This window comes from Scardinius erythrophthalmus (genome assembly GCF_964197995.2).
Source record: "Scardinius erythrophthalmus genome assembly, chromosome: 9".
NCBI classification, from domain to species: Eukaryota; Metazoa; Chordata; class Actinopteri; order Cypriniformes; family Leuciscidae; genus Scardinius; species Scardinius erythrophthalmus.
This window is the reverse complement of record NC_138229.1, coordinates 3,240,251-3,258,321: the sequence shown is the minus strand read 5'-3', so window position 1 is coordinate 3,258,321 and position 18,071 is coordinate 3,240,251. Positions and strand designations below refer to the sequence as shown.

Sequence of the window (18,071 nt, the reverse complement as noted above, 5' to 3'; positions counted from 1 at the left end):
AGTAAGTGTTCATCTTGAAATATTACTAACAATATAGAAGTTATTCTTATGTTTACTTAATAAAATGTTCTAATGTAATTCTAATGTTTACTTGTCGTTTTTACAATTATAATAAAAGGATAATATCCATCAGACGACAGAAGGACTGTAGTGGTTTATCAGCAAAGTTTTGATCATTTAAAGGCCTGCGTATCAAATATGACACAGTTTGTATTTTATAAATGTTTCTGTATATAAACAAATTCCAGCCCAAAAACAAATGAAATGTGATCTGCACGTGATTAACCCAGCATATGTTATTATTAATGCAAATAACTGCTAAAGCTGTGATCTGTTACCGTCGGGAGTCTGTATTTGTCACGCAGAAGCACTCGTAAGTTTGCTCTCTCGGCTTTTTTTGTAGCAAACTCCTGATCCCTGGCGATCCTGTCAACACAACATACAACACGTCATTATCATCTATCAGTTTCACAACAGCTTTAGTTCATGTTAGACCACAGATAACAATGTGAGATCATAACACTTCCAGAGCTGGATTTCTGTCTTCTGCATTACAAATTGACAATACAAATCAGGTCGATACTTTAGAAACAGCATTGAGAGGTTTTACTACTTGCTTTAGTTTCTTAGGACTTTTATAACCCTCAGTAATTCTGTTTAAATTAATCTGGTATGGGTTATGAAGAAACATCTGGGTAAATCCTGCAAGATAGAAATAAGAAATATTATTTTGCATTGCATTTTTGCTTTACGTTTAATGAAAATGAAGCATATTCTTATGTGACTTCTCATTACTGAATGTGAAAATAAAATAATTATGTGTTATTTAAATTGTGAAGTATTTATAGACTAAATCAATGTAGTATTTGTTTTAAATTTAAAAAGAAAAATGTATTAGAATTATGAAATCGAATGGCAATCGTTTAATAAAAATGTTTAAAAGTAAAACTTCAGTGTGCATTATATTTAATTTTGAATATTGAATTTATGTTGATTAAATAAATAAAGCCGCCATTACAGTAGAATTATGAGAATCTGGCAATTATTTAATAAAATACTTCTAATGAAAAACATCTATAAATGCATTATATTATCATATATTTTAATTGATTAAACATTACGTATTTTTTTTAAATATTGCAGTACAATTATGAGAATCTAATGGCAGGCATTTAAAAAAAATATCAAAAGTAAGACATCCATATATGCATTATTTTAATGAAAATTTATTGATTAAATAAAATAATTTACGGTACAATTATGAGAATCTAATAGCAATCATTTAATAAAAAACTTTAAAAGTAAAACTTTGGTATGCATAATATTAATGAGAATTTATGTTTATTAAATAAATAAAGCAATTATTAAATTATAACAGCAGAATTATGAGAATCTAATGGCAGTCATTTAATAAAATTAAATAAAACATCAAAAGTAAAGCATCCATATATTAATGAGAATTTCTATTGATTAAATAAATAAATATTACAGTACAATAATGAGTATCTAATGGCAGTCATTTAAAAAAAATCAAAACATCCACAAATTCATTATATTAATAAGAATTTATTGACTAAATAAAAAAAATATTTACAGTACAATTATGAGAATTTAATGGAAGTAATAAGTCAAAATTTGGTATGCATAATAATAATGAGAACTTGAGGGAATTTGAAATCATAATTGCAAAATAAAAATTATATATATATATATATATATATATATATATATATTATATATATATAAACTGTATGTATGTTATGACCTGTTTTTGTGAGCCTCACCCCATCTGAACTGAAACAATTTACACGGGCAGAAATTGAGCTATTATTTACACGCTGTTTAGTGGTTTTACATGAAACCAATCAATCTGAGCGTCTTGACCCTCTCAGTTGTATTACTCTGACACACAGAGATTAGCCATCGTTCATACGTGTGTATAAAGACTGTTCCTTACAGAAATAATAGCCCAGTTTCCAGCAGGATGGAGCCTAAGAAGGTTAAAGGGCTTTAGGGGTAAAATATGGAGCAGGCTCTATATCGAGAGTCAAGCACGGTAAACGCGGTAATACTTGCTAGCCAAACCCACTTAAACAACATACAGGAATAGCAGATGTTTTGTCATGTGTAGCCTACAGACAGAGGCATCTTCATCTAAATCTGTGGGGATTTTCTGCTGGACTAGTAGTGGTTGTGTGTTTGGATCACATTTGGCCTCTCGTGACCCGGTTCTGCACTTAATGCCGTCAGGAGTTATATAAAGAGATAAGGTATAGTGAGTGCAAAGCAACATTACGCCAGTGTGTGTGTGTGTGTGTAGGCTAGTCTTTTTTCCGAGACGTCACAGCTTTCACAGTTTCTCTTTTCACTGTTGATCTTCAGATATCCGGCTGGAGTCTTTAGCCTTGTTATTTTACGTCATTGAATTAACCAAATGCTAGATTTATGCTTTAAATAATATCACATCCTCATATATGTGACCCTGGACCACAAAACCAGTCACATGGGTCAATTTTTTGAAAGCTGGATAAATAAGCTTTCCATTGATGTATGGTTTGTTAGGATAGGGCAATATTTGGCCGAGATACAACTATTGAAAATCTGGAATCTGAGGATGCAAAAAAATCAAAACATTAAGAAAATCTCCTTTAAAGTTGTGCATTTATGTTCGCGATTGTGCTGCATTCACTCACAAAAATAAATGTTTTATATATTTACGGTAGGAAATTCACTAAATATCTTCATGGAACATGATCTTTACTTAATATCCTAATGATTTTTGGCATAAAAGAAAAATCGATAATTTTGACCCATGCAATGTATTGTTGGCTATTGCCACAGATATACCCGTGGAGCATTTATGATCCAGGGTCACATGTCCTCATATATATCTGTGACATCAGTCGACCTCAGGTCAGCGATGACGGCTATAACGGATTGATCCCACTTTTGGCCGGCGGGACACAGGAAATGGGAATTAGGATAAGACAATAATTACAGACTAAGACGATTTCATTATGTTTATAAACATCACTGTGTGTTGAGCGATACTGAAACCTGTTATATAAACATTATAGCATGTTATAGTAACTATTTGGAAACAATAAACAGTATAAATAATATAATTAGGATTATATATATCCTATTATTAGTACTATTATTTATTGTTACTAAAAAGTTACTATAATAAATGCTCTATCATCAAAATACCACAGTATATAATTATTTAGTAATTTTTCATTCATTGTTTTTTAGTTTTTACTGTTATACAAAAAATACTACGCTAATCATGTGTGTTTCTACCAAAATACCACTCTTACTATTGTTGTTTATTCTTAATTATTTGTACAATGACAACTATTTAATAATTTTTCATTAATCATTTTTAAGTTTTTACAGTTATACAAAAAATACTACGGTAACTGTGTGTTCCTGCCAAAATACCACATTGTTATTTATTCTTAATTATTTGTACAATGACAACTATTTAATAATCTTTCATTAATAATTTTTAAGTTTAATTATTGCGTTTTTTTAGTTATATAAAAAATACTATGATAATAATGTGTGTTCCTGCCAAAATACCACACTTACTATTGTTGTTTATTCTTAATTATTTGTACAATGACAACTATTTAATAATTTTCCATTAATCATTTTTACAGTTATACAAAAATACTACGGTAACTGTGTGTTCCTGCCAAAATACCACATTGTTATTTATTCTTAATTATTTTTACATTGAAAACTATTTAATAATTTTTCATTCATAATTTTTAAGTTTAATTATTAAGTTTTTACAGTTATACAAACAATACTACAGTAACTGTGTTCCTGCCAAAATACCACATTGTTATTTATTCTTAATTATTTTTACAATGACAACTATTTAATAATTTTTTCATTAATAACTTTTAAGTTTAATTATCATGTTTTTACTGTTATACAAAAAATACTACGGTAACCGCATTCCTGCCAAAATACCATACCATAGTTACTATTGTTATTTATTTTTTTCGTTATTTTTAGAATTATAGTTAGTTTTATATTAATTATTTTTACAGTTACAAAAAATACTATGGTAACTGTGTGTTCCTGTCAAAATACCACACTTACTATAGTAATTTATTCTGAATTATTTTTATAACTATAGTAAACAATGTATGAATTGTTTTTATAAATCAATGTCAATTATTTTTACAATTATAAAATTATACTTCTGTATCCATATGTATATTTTATATGTATATGCACTGCTAAAATACTTTTTTACACTCTTGATGACAGTTGTATCTGCAACCAACCGTAAAGATATTAACTGATGATGTGTGATTACAGAAACGGACATCGAGGATGTCTCCACTGAACCAGTGAGCAATGTTTTTTTTTTATGTTTATTTGAGTGATCATCAAGATGCTGTCAAATCGATTAATCACGATTAATGATTTTTTTTTTAAATATATCATATGTGTGTATAAATGCATAAGTACATACAGTACATATACACACACACACGTACGTATATATGTATATATGCGTGTGTATAAATATATAATATTAGGTGGTCACATGACATCCACTGTCTGCCCTCTCATTGGGTGTGTTCGCTGCTCTCCCGCTTCAAGTCCAACACTCCTATCAGTCTCTCTGCCGCTACTCATCATTTGCATAAGGTTAATTAGTCAAGTTTAACTCTCAATTAAAAAGCATAACACTTTATCGCTGCTTAAAGGTCCCGTTATATGCCCCTTTTCACAAGATGTAAAATAAGTCTCTGATGTCCCCAGAGTGTGTATGTGAAGTTTGAGCTCAAAACACCCAACAGATCATTTTTTACAGCATGTTTAAATTGTCATTTTTTGGGGCTCAGAAAAACGCGCTGTTTTAGTGTGTGCCCTTTAAATGCAAATGAGCTGCTGCTGGACGACACAGGGGGCGGAGCTTCATGAGCTCGCGCTCAGTCTCTCAGGACAATTTCATCTCACAGAATGATGATAATATCAGAAACTCTCAGTAACGTGTTCATTTCGAGTCGGACAATAATGCCTACAGAGTCAGAGTGCTGTATAGAGATGAAACAGGTATGGTTTAGTAGTTTAATTACAGTTATTATAACGTATTTGTCATCTGCTTGTAGGCTATGTATCCATTATTATGACCGCCGCTAGCGTAGCTAGCGAAAGCGGTCATATAGGGATTGTCAAAGTTTTTTTTTTTTTTTTTTTTCGTCACCTTACTGAATTTTTCGTCAACGATACCAGGGACACCGAAGCACCGGGGAACATGAAATTTGGTGGGCATGTAGCCCCACTAGACTTCTAAGGAAAAATTTCGTTTGGTCCCCGGGGGCCACTCCCCCCCCGCGCTGGGCCCCCCCAAACCCCAAAAAATGCAGTTTTTCCTAAATAACTACCTGAACCGTGGCACCGAGGATGAAGAAATTTTTATGGTATGTTGGTCTACTAGACTTTTACGGAAAAATTTTGTTTAGTCCCCGGGGGCCACTTCCCCCCCCGCGCTGGGGCCCCCGTAAATTTTTCGTCAACGATACCAGGGACACCGAAGCACCGGGGAACATGAAATTTGGTGGGCATGTAGCCCCACTACACTTCTAAGGAAAAATTTCGTTTGGTCCCCGGGGGCCACTCCCCCCCCGCGCTGGGCCCCCCCAAACCCCAAAAAATGCAGTTTTTCCTAAATAACTACCTGAACCGTGGCACCGAGGATGAAGAAATTTTTGTGGTATGTTGGTCTACTAGACTTTTACGGAAAAATTTCATTTGGTCCCCGGGGGCCACTTCCCCCCCCCCACGCTGGGGCCCCCGTAAATTTTTCGTCAACGATACCAGGGACACCGAAGCACCGGGGAACATGAAATTTGGTGGGCATGTAGCCCCACTAGACTTCTACGGAAAAATTTCGTTTGGTCCCCGGGGGCCACTCCCCCCCCGCGCTGGGCCCCCCCAAACCCCAAAAAATGCAGTTTTTCCTAAATAACTACCTGAACCGTGGCACCGAGGATGAAGACATTTTTATGGTATGTTGGTCTACTAGACTTTTATGGAAAAATTTCGTTTGGTCCCCGGAGGCCACTTCCCCCCCCCCCCCCCCCCCCGCGCTGGGGCCCCCGTAAATTTTTCGTCAACGATACCAGGGACACCGAAACACCGGGGAACATGAAATTTGGTGGGCATGTAGCCCCACTAGACTTCTACGGAAAAATTTCGTTTGGTCCCCGGGGGCCACTCCCCCCCCGCGCTGGGCCCCCCCAAACCCCAAAAAATGCAGTTTTTCCTAAATAACTACCTGAACCGTGGCACCGAGGATGAAGAAATTTTTATGGTATGTTGGTCTACTAGACTTTTATGGAAAAATTTCATTTGGTCCCCGGGGGCCACTTCCCCCCCCCGCGCTGGGGCCCCCGTAAATTTTTCGTCAACGATACCAGGGACACCGAAGCACCGGGGAACATGAAATTTGGTGGGCATGTAGCCCCACTACACTTCTAAGGAAAAATTTCGTTTGGTCCCCGGGGGCCACTCCTCCCCCGCGCTGGGCCCCCCCAAACCCCAAAAAATGCAGTTTTTCCTAAATAACTACCTGAACCGTGGCACCGAGGATGAAGAAATTTTTATGGTATGTTGGTCTACTAGACTTTTATGGAAAAATTTCATTTGGTCCCCGGGGGCCACTTCCCCCCCCGCGCTGGGGCCCCCGTAAATTTTTCGTCAACGATACCAGGGACACCGAAGCACCGGGGAACATGAAATTTGGTGGGCATGTAGCCCCACTACACTTCTAAGGAAAAATTTCGTTTGGTCCCCGGGGGCCACTCCCCCCCCGCGCTGGGCCCCCCCAAACCCCAAAAAATGCAGTTTTTCCTAAATAACTACCTGAACCGTGGCACCGAGGATGAAGAAATTTTTGTGGTATGTTGGTCTACTAGACTTTTACGGAAAAATTTCATTTGGTCCCCGGGGGCCACTTCCCCCCCCCCACGCTGGGGCCCCCGTAAATTTTTCGTCAACGATACCAGGGACACCGAAGCACCGGGGAACATGAAATTTGGTGGGCATGTAGCCCCACTAGACTTCTACGGAAAAATTTCGTTTGGTCCCCGGGGGCCACTCCCCCCCCGCGCTGGGCCCCCCCAAACCCCAAAAAATGCAGTTTTTCCTAAATAACTACCTGAACCGTGGCACCGAGGATGAAGACATTTTTATGGTATGTTGGTCTACTAGACTTTTACGGAAAAATTTCGTTTGGTCCCCGGAGGCCACTTCCCCCCCCCCCCGCGCTGGGGCCCCCGTAAATTTTTCGTCAATGATACCAGGGACACCGAAACACCGGGGAACATGAAATTTGGTGGGCATGTAGCCCCACTAGACTTCTACGGAAAAATTTCGTTTGGTCCCCGGGGGCCACTCCCCCCCCGCGCTGGGCCCCCCCAAACCCCAAAAAATGCAGTTTTTCCTAAATAACTACCTGAACCGTGGCACCGAGGATGAAGAAATTTTTATGGTATGTTGGTCTACTAGACTTTTATGGAAAAATTTCATTTGGTCCCCGGGGGCCACTTCCCCCCCCGCGCTGGGGCCCCCGTAAATTTTTCGTCAACGATACCAGGGACACCGAAGCACCGGGGAACATGAAATTTGGTGGGCATGTAGCCCCACTACACTTCTAAGGAAAAATTTCGTTTGGTCCCCGGGGGCCACTCCTCCCCCGCGCTGGGCCCCCCCAAACCCCAAAAAATGCAGTTTTTCCTAAATAACTACCTGAACCGTGGCACCGAGGATGAAGAAATTTTTATGGTATGTTGGTCTACTAGACTTTTACGGAAAAATTTTGTTTAGTCCCCGGGGGCCACTTCCCCCCCCGCGCTGGGGCCCCCGTAAATTTTTCGTCAACGATACCAGGGACACCGAAGCACCGGGGAACATGAAATTTGGTGGGCATGTAGCCCCACTAGACTTCTAAGGAAAAATTTCGTTTGGTCCCCGGGGGCCACTCCCCCCCCGCGCTGGGCCCCCCCAAACCCCAAAAAATGCAGTTTTTCCTAAATAACTACCTGAACCGTGGCACCGAGGATGAAGAAATTTTTATGCTATGTTGGTCTACTAGACTTTTATGGAAAAATTTCATTTGGTCCCCGGGGGCCACTTCCCCCCCCGCGCTGGGGCCCCCGTAAATTTTTCGTCAACGATACCAGGGACACCGAAGCACCGGGGAACATGAAATTTGGTGGGCATGTAGCCCCACTAGACTTCTAAGGAAAAATTTCGTTTGGTCCCCGGGGGCCACTCCCCCCCCGCGCTGGGCCCCCCCAAACCCCAAAAAATGCAGTTTTTCCTAAATAACTACCTGAACCGTGGCACCGAGGATGAAGAAATTTTTATGGTATGTTGGTCTACTAGACTTTTACGGAAAAATTTTGTTTAGTCCCCGGGGGCCACTTCCCCCCCCGCGCTGGGGCCCCCGTAAATTTTTCGTCAACGATACCAGGGACACCGAAGCACCGGGGAACATGAAATTTGGTGGGCATGTAGCCCCACTAGACTTCTAAGGAAAAATTTCGTTTGGTCCCCGGGGGCCACTCCCCCCCCGCGCTGGGCCCCCCCAAACCCCCAAAAATGCAGTTTTTCCTAAATAACTACCTGAACCGTGGCACCGAGGATGAAGAAATTTTTATGGTATGTTGGTCTACTAGACTTTTACGGAAAAATTTTGTTTAGTCCCCGGGGGCCACTTCCCCCCCCGCGCTGGGGCCCCCGTAAATTTTTCGTCAACGATACCAGGGACACCGAAGCACCGGGGAACATGAAATTTGGTGGGCATGTAGCCCCACTACACTTCTAAGGAAAAATTTCGTTTGGTCCCCGGGGGCCACTCCCCCCCCGCGCTGGGCCCCCCCAAACCCCAAAAAATGCAGTTTTTCCTAAATAACTACCTGAACCGTGGCACCGAGGATGAAGAAATTTTTGTGGTATGTTGGTCTACTAGACTTTTACGGAAAAATTTCATTTGGTCCCCGGGGGCCACTTCCCCCCCCCCACGCTGGGGCCCCCGTAAATTTTTCGTCAACGATACCAGGGACACCGAAGCACCGGGGAACATGAAATTTGGTGGGCATGTAGCCCCACTAGACTTCTACGGAAAAATTTCGTTTGGTCCCCGGGGGCCACTCCCCCCCCGCGCTGGGCCCCCCCAAACCCCAAAAAATGCAGTTTTTCCTAAATAACTACCTGAACCGTGGCACCGAGGATGAAGACATTTTTATGGTATGTTGGTCTACTAGACTTTTACGGAAAAATTTCGTTTGGTCCCCGGAGGCCACTTCCCCCCCCCCCCCCCCGCGCTGGGGCCCCCGTAAATTTTTCGTCAACGATACCAGGGACACCGAAACACCGGGGAACATGAAATTTGGTGGGCATGTAGCCCCACTAGACTTCTACGGAAAAATTTCGTTTGGTCCCCGGGGGCCACTCCCCCCCCGCGCTGGGCCCCCCCAAACCCCAAAAAATGCAGTTTTTCCTAAATAACTACCTGAACCGTGGCACCGAGGATGAAGAAATTTTTATGGTATGTTGGTCTACTAGACTTTTATGGAAAAATTTCATTTGGTCCCCGGGGGCCACTTCCCCCCCCGCGCTGGGGCCCCCGTAAATTTTTCGTCAACGATACCAGGGACACCGAAGCACCGGGGAACATGAAATTTGGTGGGCATGTAGCCCCACTACACTTCTAAGGAAAAATTTCGTTTGGTCCCCGGGGGCCACTCCTCCCCCGCGCTGGGCCCCCCCAAACCCCAAAAAATGCAGTTTTTCCTAAATAACTACCTGAACCGTGGCACCGAGGATGAAGAAATTTTTATGGTATGTTGGTCTACTAGACTTTTACGGAAAAATTTTGTTTAGTCCCCGGGGGCCACTTCCCCCCCCGCGCTGGGGCCCCCGTAAATTTTTCGTCAACGATACCAGGGACACCGAAGCACCGGGGAACATGAAATTTGGTGGGCATGTAGCCCCACTACACTTCTAAGGAAAAATTTCGTTTGGTCCCCGGGGGCCACTCCCCCCCCGCGCTGGGCCCCCCCAAACCCCAAAAAATGCAGTTTTTCCTAAATAACTACCTGAACCGTGGCACCGAGGATGAAGAAATTTTTGTGGTATGTTGGTCTACTAGACTTTTACGGAAAAATTTCATTTGGTCCCCGGGGGCCACTTCCCCCCCCCCACGCTGGGGCCCCCGTAAATTTTTCGTCAACGATACCAGGGACACCGAAGCACCGGGGAACATGAAATTTGGTGGGCATGTAGCCCCACTAGACTTCTACGGAAAAATTTCGTTTGGTCCCCGGGGGCCACTCCCCCCCCGCGCTGGGCCCCCCCAAACCCCAAAAAATGCAGTTTTTCCTAAATAACTACCTGAACCGTGGCACCGAGGATGAAGACATTTTTATGGTATGTTGGTCTACTAGACTTTTACGGAAAAATTTCGTTTGGTCCCCGGAGGCCACTTCCCCCCCCCCCCCGCGCTGGGGCCCCCGTAAATTTTTCGTCAATGATACCAGGGACACCGAAACACCGGGGAACATGAAATTTGGTGGGCATGTAGCCCCACTAGACTTCTACGGAAAAATTTCGTTTGGTCCCCGGGGGCCACTCCCCCCCCGCGCTGGGCCCCCCCAAACCCCAAAAAATGCAGTTTTTCCTAAATAACTACCTGAACCGTGGCACCGAGGATGAAGAAATTTTTATGGTATGTTGGTCTACTAGACTTTTATGGAAAAATTTCATTTGGTCCCCGGGGGCCACTTCCCCCCCCGCGCTGGGGCCCCCGTAAATTTTTCGTCAACGATACCAGGGACACCGAAGCACCGGGGAACATGAAATTTGGTGGGCATGTAGCCCCACTACACTTCTAAGGAAAAATTTCGTTTGGTCCCCGGGGGCCACTCCTCCCCCGCGCTGGGCCCCCCCAAACCCCAAAAAAATGCAGTTTTTCCTAAATAACTACCTGAACCGTGGCACCGAGGATGAAGAAATTTTTATGGTATGTTGGTCTACTAGACTTTTACGGAAAAATTTTGTTTAGTCCCCGGGGGCCACTTCCCCCCCCGCGCTGGGGCCCCCGTAAATTTTTCGTCAACGATACCAGGGACACCGAAGCACCGGGGAACATGAAATTTGGTGGGCATGTAGCCCCACTAGACTTCTAAGGAAAAATTTCGTTTGGTCCCCGGGGGCCACTCCCCCCCCGCGCTGGGCCCCCCCAAACCCCAAAAAATGCAGTTTTTCCTAAATAACTACCTGAACCGTGGCACCGAGGATGAAGAAATTTTTATGCTATGTTGGTCTACTAGACTTTTATGGAAAAATTTCATTTGGTCCCCGGGGGCCACTTCCCCCCCCGCGCTGGGGCCCCCGTAAATTTTTCGTCAACGATACCAGGGACACCGAAGCACCGGGGAACATGAAATTTGGTGGGCATGTAGCCCCACTAGACTTCTAAGGAAAAATTTCGTTTGGTCCCCGGGGGCCACTCCCCCCCCGCGCTGGGCCCCCCCAAACCCCAAAAAATGCAGTTTTTCCTAAATAACTACCTGAACCGTGGCACCGAGGATGAAGAAATTTTTATGGTATGTTGGTCTACTAGACTTTTACGGAAAAATTTTGTTTAGTCCCCGGGGGCCACTTCCCCCCCCGCGCTGGGGCCCCCGTAAATTTTTCGTCAACGATACCAGGGACACCGAAGCACCGGGGAACATGAAATTTGGTGGGCATGTAGCCCCACTAGACTTCTAAGGAAAAATTTCGTTTGGTCCCCGGGGGCCACTCCCCCCCCGCGCTGGGCCCCCCCAAACCCCAAAAAATGCAGTTTTTCCTAAATAACTACCTGAACCGTGGCACCGAGGATGAAGAAATTTTTATGGTATGTTGGTCTACTAGACTTTTACGGAAAAATTTTGTTTAGTCCCCGGGGGCCACTTCCCCCCCCGCGCTGGGGCCCCCGTAAATTTTTCGTCAACGATACCAGGGACACCGAAGCACCGGGGAACATGAAATTTGGTGGGCATGTAGCCCCACTACACTTCTAAGGAAAAATTTCGTTTGGTCCCCGGGGGCCACTCCCCCCCCGCGCTGGGCCCCCCCAAACCCCAAAAAATGCAGTTTTTCCTAAATAACTACCTGAACCGTGGCACCGAGGATGAAGAAATTTTTGTGGTATGTTGGTCTACTAGACTTTTACGGAAAAATTTCATTTGGTCCCCGGGGGCCACTTCCCCCCCCCACGCTGGGGCCCCCGTAAATTTTTCGTCAACGATACCAGGGACACCGAAGCACCGGGGAACATGAAATTTGGTGGGCATGTAGCCCCACTAGACTTCTACGGAAAAATTTCGTTTGGTCCCCGGGGGCCACTCCCCCCCCGCGCTGGGCCCCCCCAAACCCCAAAAAATGCAGTTTTTCCTAAATAACTACCTGAACCGTGGCACCGAGGATGAAGACATTTTTATGGTATGTTGGTCTACTAGACTTTTACGGAAAAATTTCGTTTGGTCCCCGGAGGCCACTTCCCCCCCCCCCCCCCCGCGCTGGGGCCCCCGTAAATTTTTCGTCAACGATACCAGGGACACCGAAACACCGGGGAACATGAAATTTGGTGGGCATGTAGCCCCACTAGACTTCTACGGAAAAATTTCGTTTGGTCCCCGGGGGCCACTCCCCCCCCGCGCTGGCCCCCCCCCAAACCCCAAAAAATGCAGTTTTTCCTAAATAACTACCTGAACCGTGGCACCGAGGATGAAGAAATTTTTATGGTATGTTGCTCTTAAGGGCCCACATCAACCTAGCCCATAATCACTCATTTGTGATTTGCGCCCCTCCCATAAAAAATGAAAATGCAATATTATTCTGCTTTAATCGCCCCTATCTTCAGTGGAGATGTTCAGAACTGCACCATATTTCATGTGTATGATTAACTTGACATCTTCTGGGGGTATCCTCTGCTAAGTTTTGTAGAATTTCATCCATGGGGGGGTATAAAATAAATTCATTTATGTGCACATTTAGTGACTGTACACTCATCGGCCTGTAGATGGTGCTGTTGAGCGAAGGGTTGCTGGTTTAGGATGATACTGTCACACACACACATGCAGGAATACAAACAAACGCAAGCATGCACACACACTGACATCCACACGCACAGACACACACCCATACACACACATACAAATCCACATGCACAGACACACACACACACGCGCACACATGTACCCACACATACATACACGCACAGACACACACACACACACACACACACACAGACACAAACACACACACACACACACACACACACACACACACACACACACACAGACATGCACATACTATTACTTTTTTTTAGGTATATACATAAACACGCAATACAGCCAAATTACTCCACGTCATTTATTTTTGTGGAAAGCCAGTGCAGGCCTGAGCGGCGGTCATATTTTGTACCGTGATGCGGTACATCTAGTTTATTAATAGCCTACAAGTCTGCTGTCTGAATGATGATCAAACATATACTGATGAGTTTAATAAAGTTTATTGTACATCACACAAAAGATGAAGCGTCAGTTTTACTTCAGAAAATCACCGTAAGAGCTGAGTAAACACAGTAAGTTATTAGAAGTGCGCAAGTAGCCAGTAGAGTTGAGGGAGTATTCCTGTGGGCGGAGCTTAGTCAAAAAACGGTTTTAATGACGTCATTAAAGAAGGAAGTAGAGGGATGTAGTCCGATCGAGCCGTTTTTTGTAGTCAACTTCTGTTAAATAAAATATCTCGCTTGGCATTGAACTTTGAGCTTTATAATTTTACAGATATTATTTATACTCTAACAACAACATTACACACTAACTAAAGTTTGAAACATGAGATCACGCAGAACGGGACCTTTAAATTGCCGTCAATATGAATGATCTTTGAGAGCTAAAACCCTGTGCAACACAAGTCACAGCCAATAAAAACAATAAAAAGTTGTTTTTTTTTATCAATAGATCATCATCAATCCTTCTTCCAAAACCTGTTTTCATCTTACCCTGATTCACTATGGTAAGCTTATTTTAAGTCCTATTTTAAGTTTGCTTTAGACCCGTCGGGATGGTTTTCGCGGGGAATTGCGTGCGTGACTCGGCAAACCCTAAATAGAGTAAAGTTGCTCAGGCTGCTTTGATGTGTTTTTGGTGTGTGTTTGGTGTGTGTGTGTGTGTGTGTGTGTGTGTGTGTCAGATGTTAGTTGAAAAGTTGACATGGGAGCCACTAAATCTCCGACCTCCGGAGAATCACCCGTTTTAAACACACCGAACAGAGAGATTCTGCTGGAGAACAGAGAACGAGACAGAGCTCGTAATAAAACAAGAATCAACATTAGCTTGGCTTTTCAGAGATGACGAGAACCGAGGGATCTGAAATGTTGTAAAAGTGTTTTATTACTCAACAGGAGAGTAAGGTGTTTTATTGAACAGACGTATCTCTCTAACAGAGTTCACTGTAAAGCATTATCTATCGTGAAGATCATTTCATTATGGTTGTTGTAACGCTGGGCTGGAGTTTATTTTGAAGGAAGTAGCGTGTCTTTTAAAGGGTAACTCTCGCCAAAATGCAACCTAGGGTATTTTTGTTTATCTACCCGAGGCACACTTTCATTTAAAAGCATAATTAGAATAGAAACGCCATTTTTAAGTTTGACCGCATTTTCGTTTTAGGTTAAATGCCTTGTGAATGAGAGTGTTTGGGGCACGACATCAAAAATCACTATTTTTAAAACACTAAGAAGGCTCGACACAACATGAAACTGTGCTGGAAGTCTCACCAGAGGCTCTACACATGACCTCCAGCACTGACTACATTGTTTGTATACACAGAGTTTACTAAAAAGAAAGGTTTTGAACAACTCACTGTAACTGTGTCTGCAGGCATTTTGACAAGTCAAAAGCAGTCGATCTCCGAATGCAACATAACAGGGAGGAGGGTAAAGATGGAAAGCTCCTAAAGCTTGTTTCCATATAAATTCATGGATAATTTGTTGTTTTGTTGTTAGTAAAAATCAATATTGACCTTGTATTTGAAAAAGGATCCTCATATAAGAAGCAATACTAAAATTCAGAGTCAGTTCATTCGCATTCGGAGATCGACTATTTTTGACTGTCAAAATGCCGGCGGACGAAAAACACAGTGCGATGTTCAAAATCTTTCTTTTTAGTAAACTCTGTGTACACAAACAATGTAGTCAATGCTGGAGTTCATGTGTAGAGCCTCTGGTGATACTTCCAGCACAGTTTCATGTTGTGTCGAGCCTTTTTAGTGTTTTAAAAACAGCGAATTTGATGCTATCATAGAAGTGCCCCAAGCACTCCCATTCACAAGGCAATTAACCTAAAACGAAAATACGGTCAATCTTAAAAGTGGCGTTTCCATTCTAATTATGCTTTTAAATGAAAGTTTGACTCGGGTAGATTAACAAAAAGAGCCTAGGTTGCATTTGGCGAGAGTTACCCTTTAATGGGTAAAACTACAGTAACATCTTCAGCTTGAGATCCTTTCCATCTAAACTGATTATATCTCTTAAACCTATAGTGAATGTTTTGTTTTTAAACCACCAGAGGGCCAGAAACAGAATTAGAAAGAACAGAAATAGAAAAAGAAAGATTTTGATCAACTCACTGTATATGTGCCCGCCGGCATTTTGACAGTCAAAAATAGTCGATCTCCGAATGCGAATGAACTGACTCTGAATTTTAGTATTGCTTCTTATATGAGGATCCTTTTTCAAATTCAAGGTCAATATTGATTTTCACTTACGACAAAACAACAAATTATCCGTGAATTTATATGGAAACAAGCTTTAGGAGCTTTCCATCTTTACTCTCCTCCCTGTCACGTTGCATTCGGAGATCGACTATTTTTGACTGTCAAAATGCCGGTGGACACAGTTACAGTGAGTCGTACAAAATCTTTCTTTTTAGTAAACTCTGTGTACACAAACAATGTTCTCAATGCTGGAGTTCATGTGTAGAGCCCCTGGTGATACTTCCAGCACAGTTTTGTGTTGTGTCGAGCCTTCTTAGTGTTTTAAAAAAATGCTATCATAGAAGTCCTTCTTAAAAGTAAATCTTAAAAGTGGCGTTTCCATGCTAATTATGCTTTTAAATGAAAGTTTGCCTCGAGTAGATTAACAAAAAGAGCCTAGGTTGCATTTTGGTGAGAGTTACCCTTGAATGGGTAAAACTTCAGCTTGAGATCCTTTCTATCTAAACTGGTTATATCTCTTAAACCTATATTGAATGGTTTATGAGCAGCAGGATAATTATATTCATCCGCAACCAAAACAATGTTCTTCCACAAAATACATGCAGTTTTGTTTTTAAACCACCAGAGGGCCAGAAATTACATAGTGTACAGTAATGTGGAACAGAACTGTGCAGCAATTAGATTCGTTGTAAGCAATCAAAATAGAAACCACGACGCAACAACATTGCCTGTTGCTTATTTTGATTTGCATATTGTGTGGTCAAGGTTGAAACTTATATTAGCTGTCGCAGTTTATCGACCATTTAAATGGATCTGAAAATGTTTGTCACAAATCTTCTTTGTGTCTTATCTCTCTCCATCGGTCTGTAGTTTCAGCTCGAGAACCGTCAAAATCACCGCTAATGCACGATATACGGCAGTCGCTCTATGAAGAGTTGTACTCACTTCTCCTCGATGAGCTGTTTCTGATACTCCTCAAACTCTTCCCGGCTCATTCCTTTAGACGCCGCCGTCTCCTTCCCGTCCCCTGTCTCTTCTGCTTCATCTTTTCCTCCGGTCATGTTCTTCAGTTTGTCCCCCAACATCTGCTGCAGGAGGAACGCCATGTTCTCGTGTTTTAGGCCTGAAGAGTAGAGTAACTTTCCAGTATTGACTAACTCGTGGTGTTAGTTCATGTATTTAACCCACGGCTAACCTTTCCGGTTCAGGAACGCCGGCGTTGAAGCTTCTTAAAGCTTGTTTTTTTTGGAGCTACAATAACAATATGAAGACTATAGAGGTGTAGTTTCAGATTTGGCACCTGTTGTTGAGATGAAGATGAAGATGAGGAGGGTGAGGGTGTGATGAAACGGCTCAAGGGCTTATCTTATTATAAAACCCCATCGAAACCTGTGCTGGCCTCACCTTGGGCCAAGGACGTCGATTGAAACTCTTACAGCAGCAGATAATACTGGTGATATGAAATCTGCTTTTAATTATTATATATGGTGTAAAAAACAAAGATTATTGGAGTTTGTATTACAAGAAAATACCATTTCACTTTGCCTACTTTCCATTTTTTTTTTTTTTTTTTTTAAGTGATTTAGTGATTTCTAAATGAAATCCTACACCAATTTTTTTTCAGTGATTATTTTTGCTTTCTTTTTGTTAACAGAAAAGATGTACAGTATCATCCAAAAGTCTGTGACCACTAGTGAAAAATATTTTTTTATTACACATTTTTAATTGCAAATACTGTTTGGGTGAAAAGTTTAAACACGAACTTGGATCAGTGTTGTAGTTTGTTAACTAAAACTATTAAAAAATCGCTTTAATTAGTTAAATTTAATTAAAATAAAATATTAAAAGAAGATGAAAAATAAGAATTATTATTGTTATTTATTTTTACAATTTTAAAATTGTTTCTAACTAAAAAAATTTTAAAATAATTTTCATTTTCCTTTATTTAAATTAATCTGAAAAAATAGATAAAAATTAATTATTATTTAGTTAATAACTTTTACAGTAATAAAAATTGTTGCTAACTAAAAACTATTAAAATTGTTTTAGCTAATTGAAAAAAAATCAGAAATAAAATATAAACATTAGATGAAAAATAATTATATAGTTTATTATTTTTACAATTATAAAATTGTTGCTGACTAAAAATAAAACTATAATAAATTCTGTTACAATAAAGCTGAAATAAATAGATGAAAAACTTAATCTTAAAAATCTAGTTAAATTAGAAATGCTGCTTTGGCAACTAAGTGAATTAAAGTAAGTTGAAGTTG

At 41.6% G+C, this 18,071-nt stretch overlaps 1 protein-coding gene across 1 annotated transcript in view; it reads right to left on the bottom strand.

The window, feature by feature from the left end:
- The window catches only part of cplx4c (complexin 4c), a gene marked incomplete at both ends in the record, with an annotated part of 19,246 nt that extends 2,342 nt beyond the window's left edge, over nt 1-16,904 (bottom strand). The window contains 2 exons of the mRNA XM_081373494.1: nt 339-426; nt 16,744-16,904. Of these exons, the coding sequence (XP_081229620.1) occupies nt 339-426; nt 16,744-16,904 (249 nt within the window). The remainder of the gene's footprint in view (nt 1-338; nt 427-16,743) is intronic.
- Between the last annotated feature and the right edge of the window lie 1,167 nt (nt 16,905-18,071).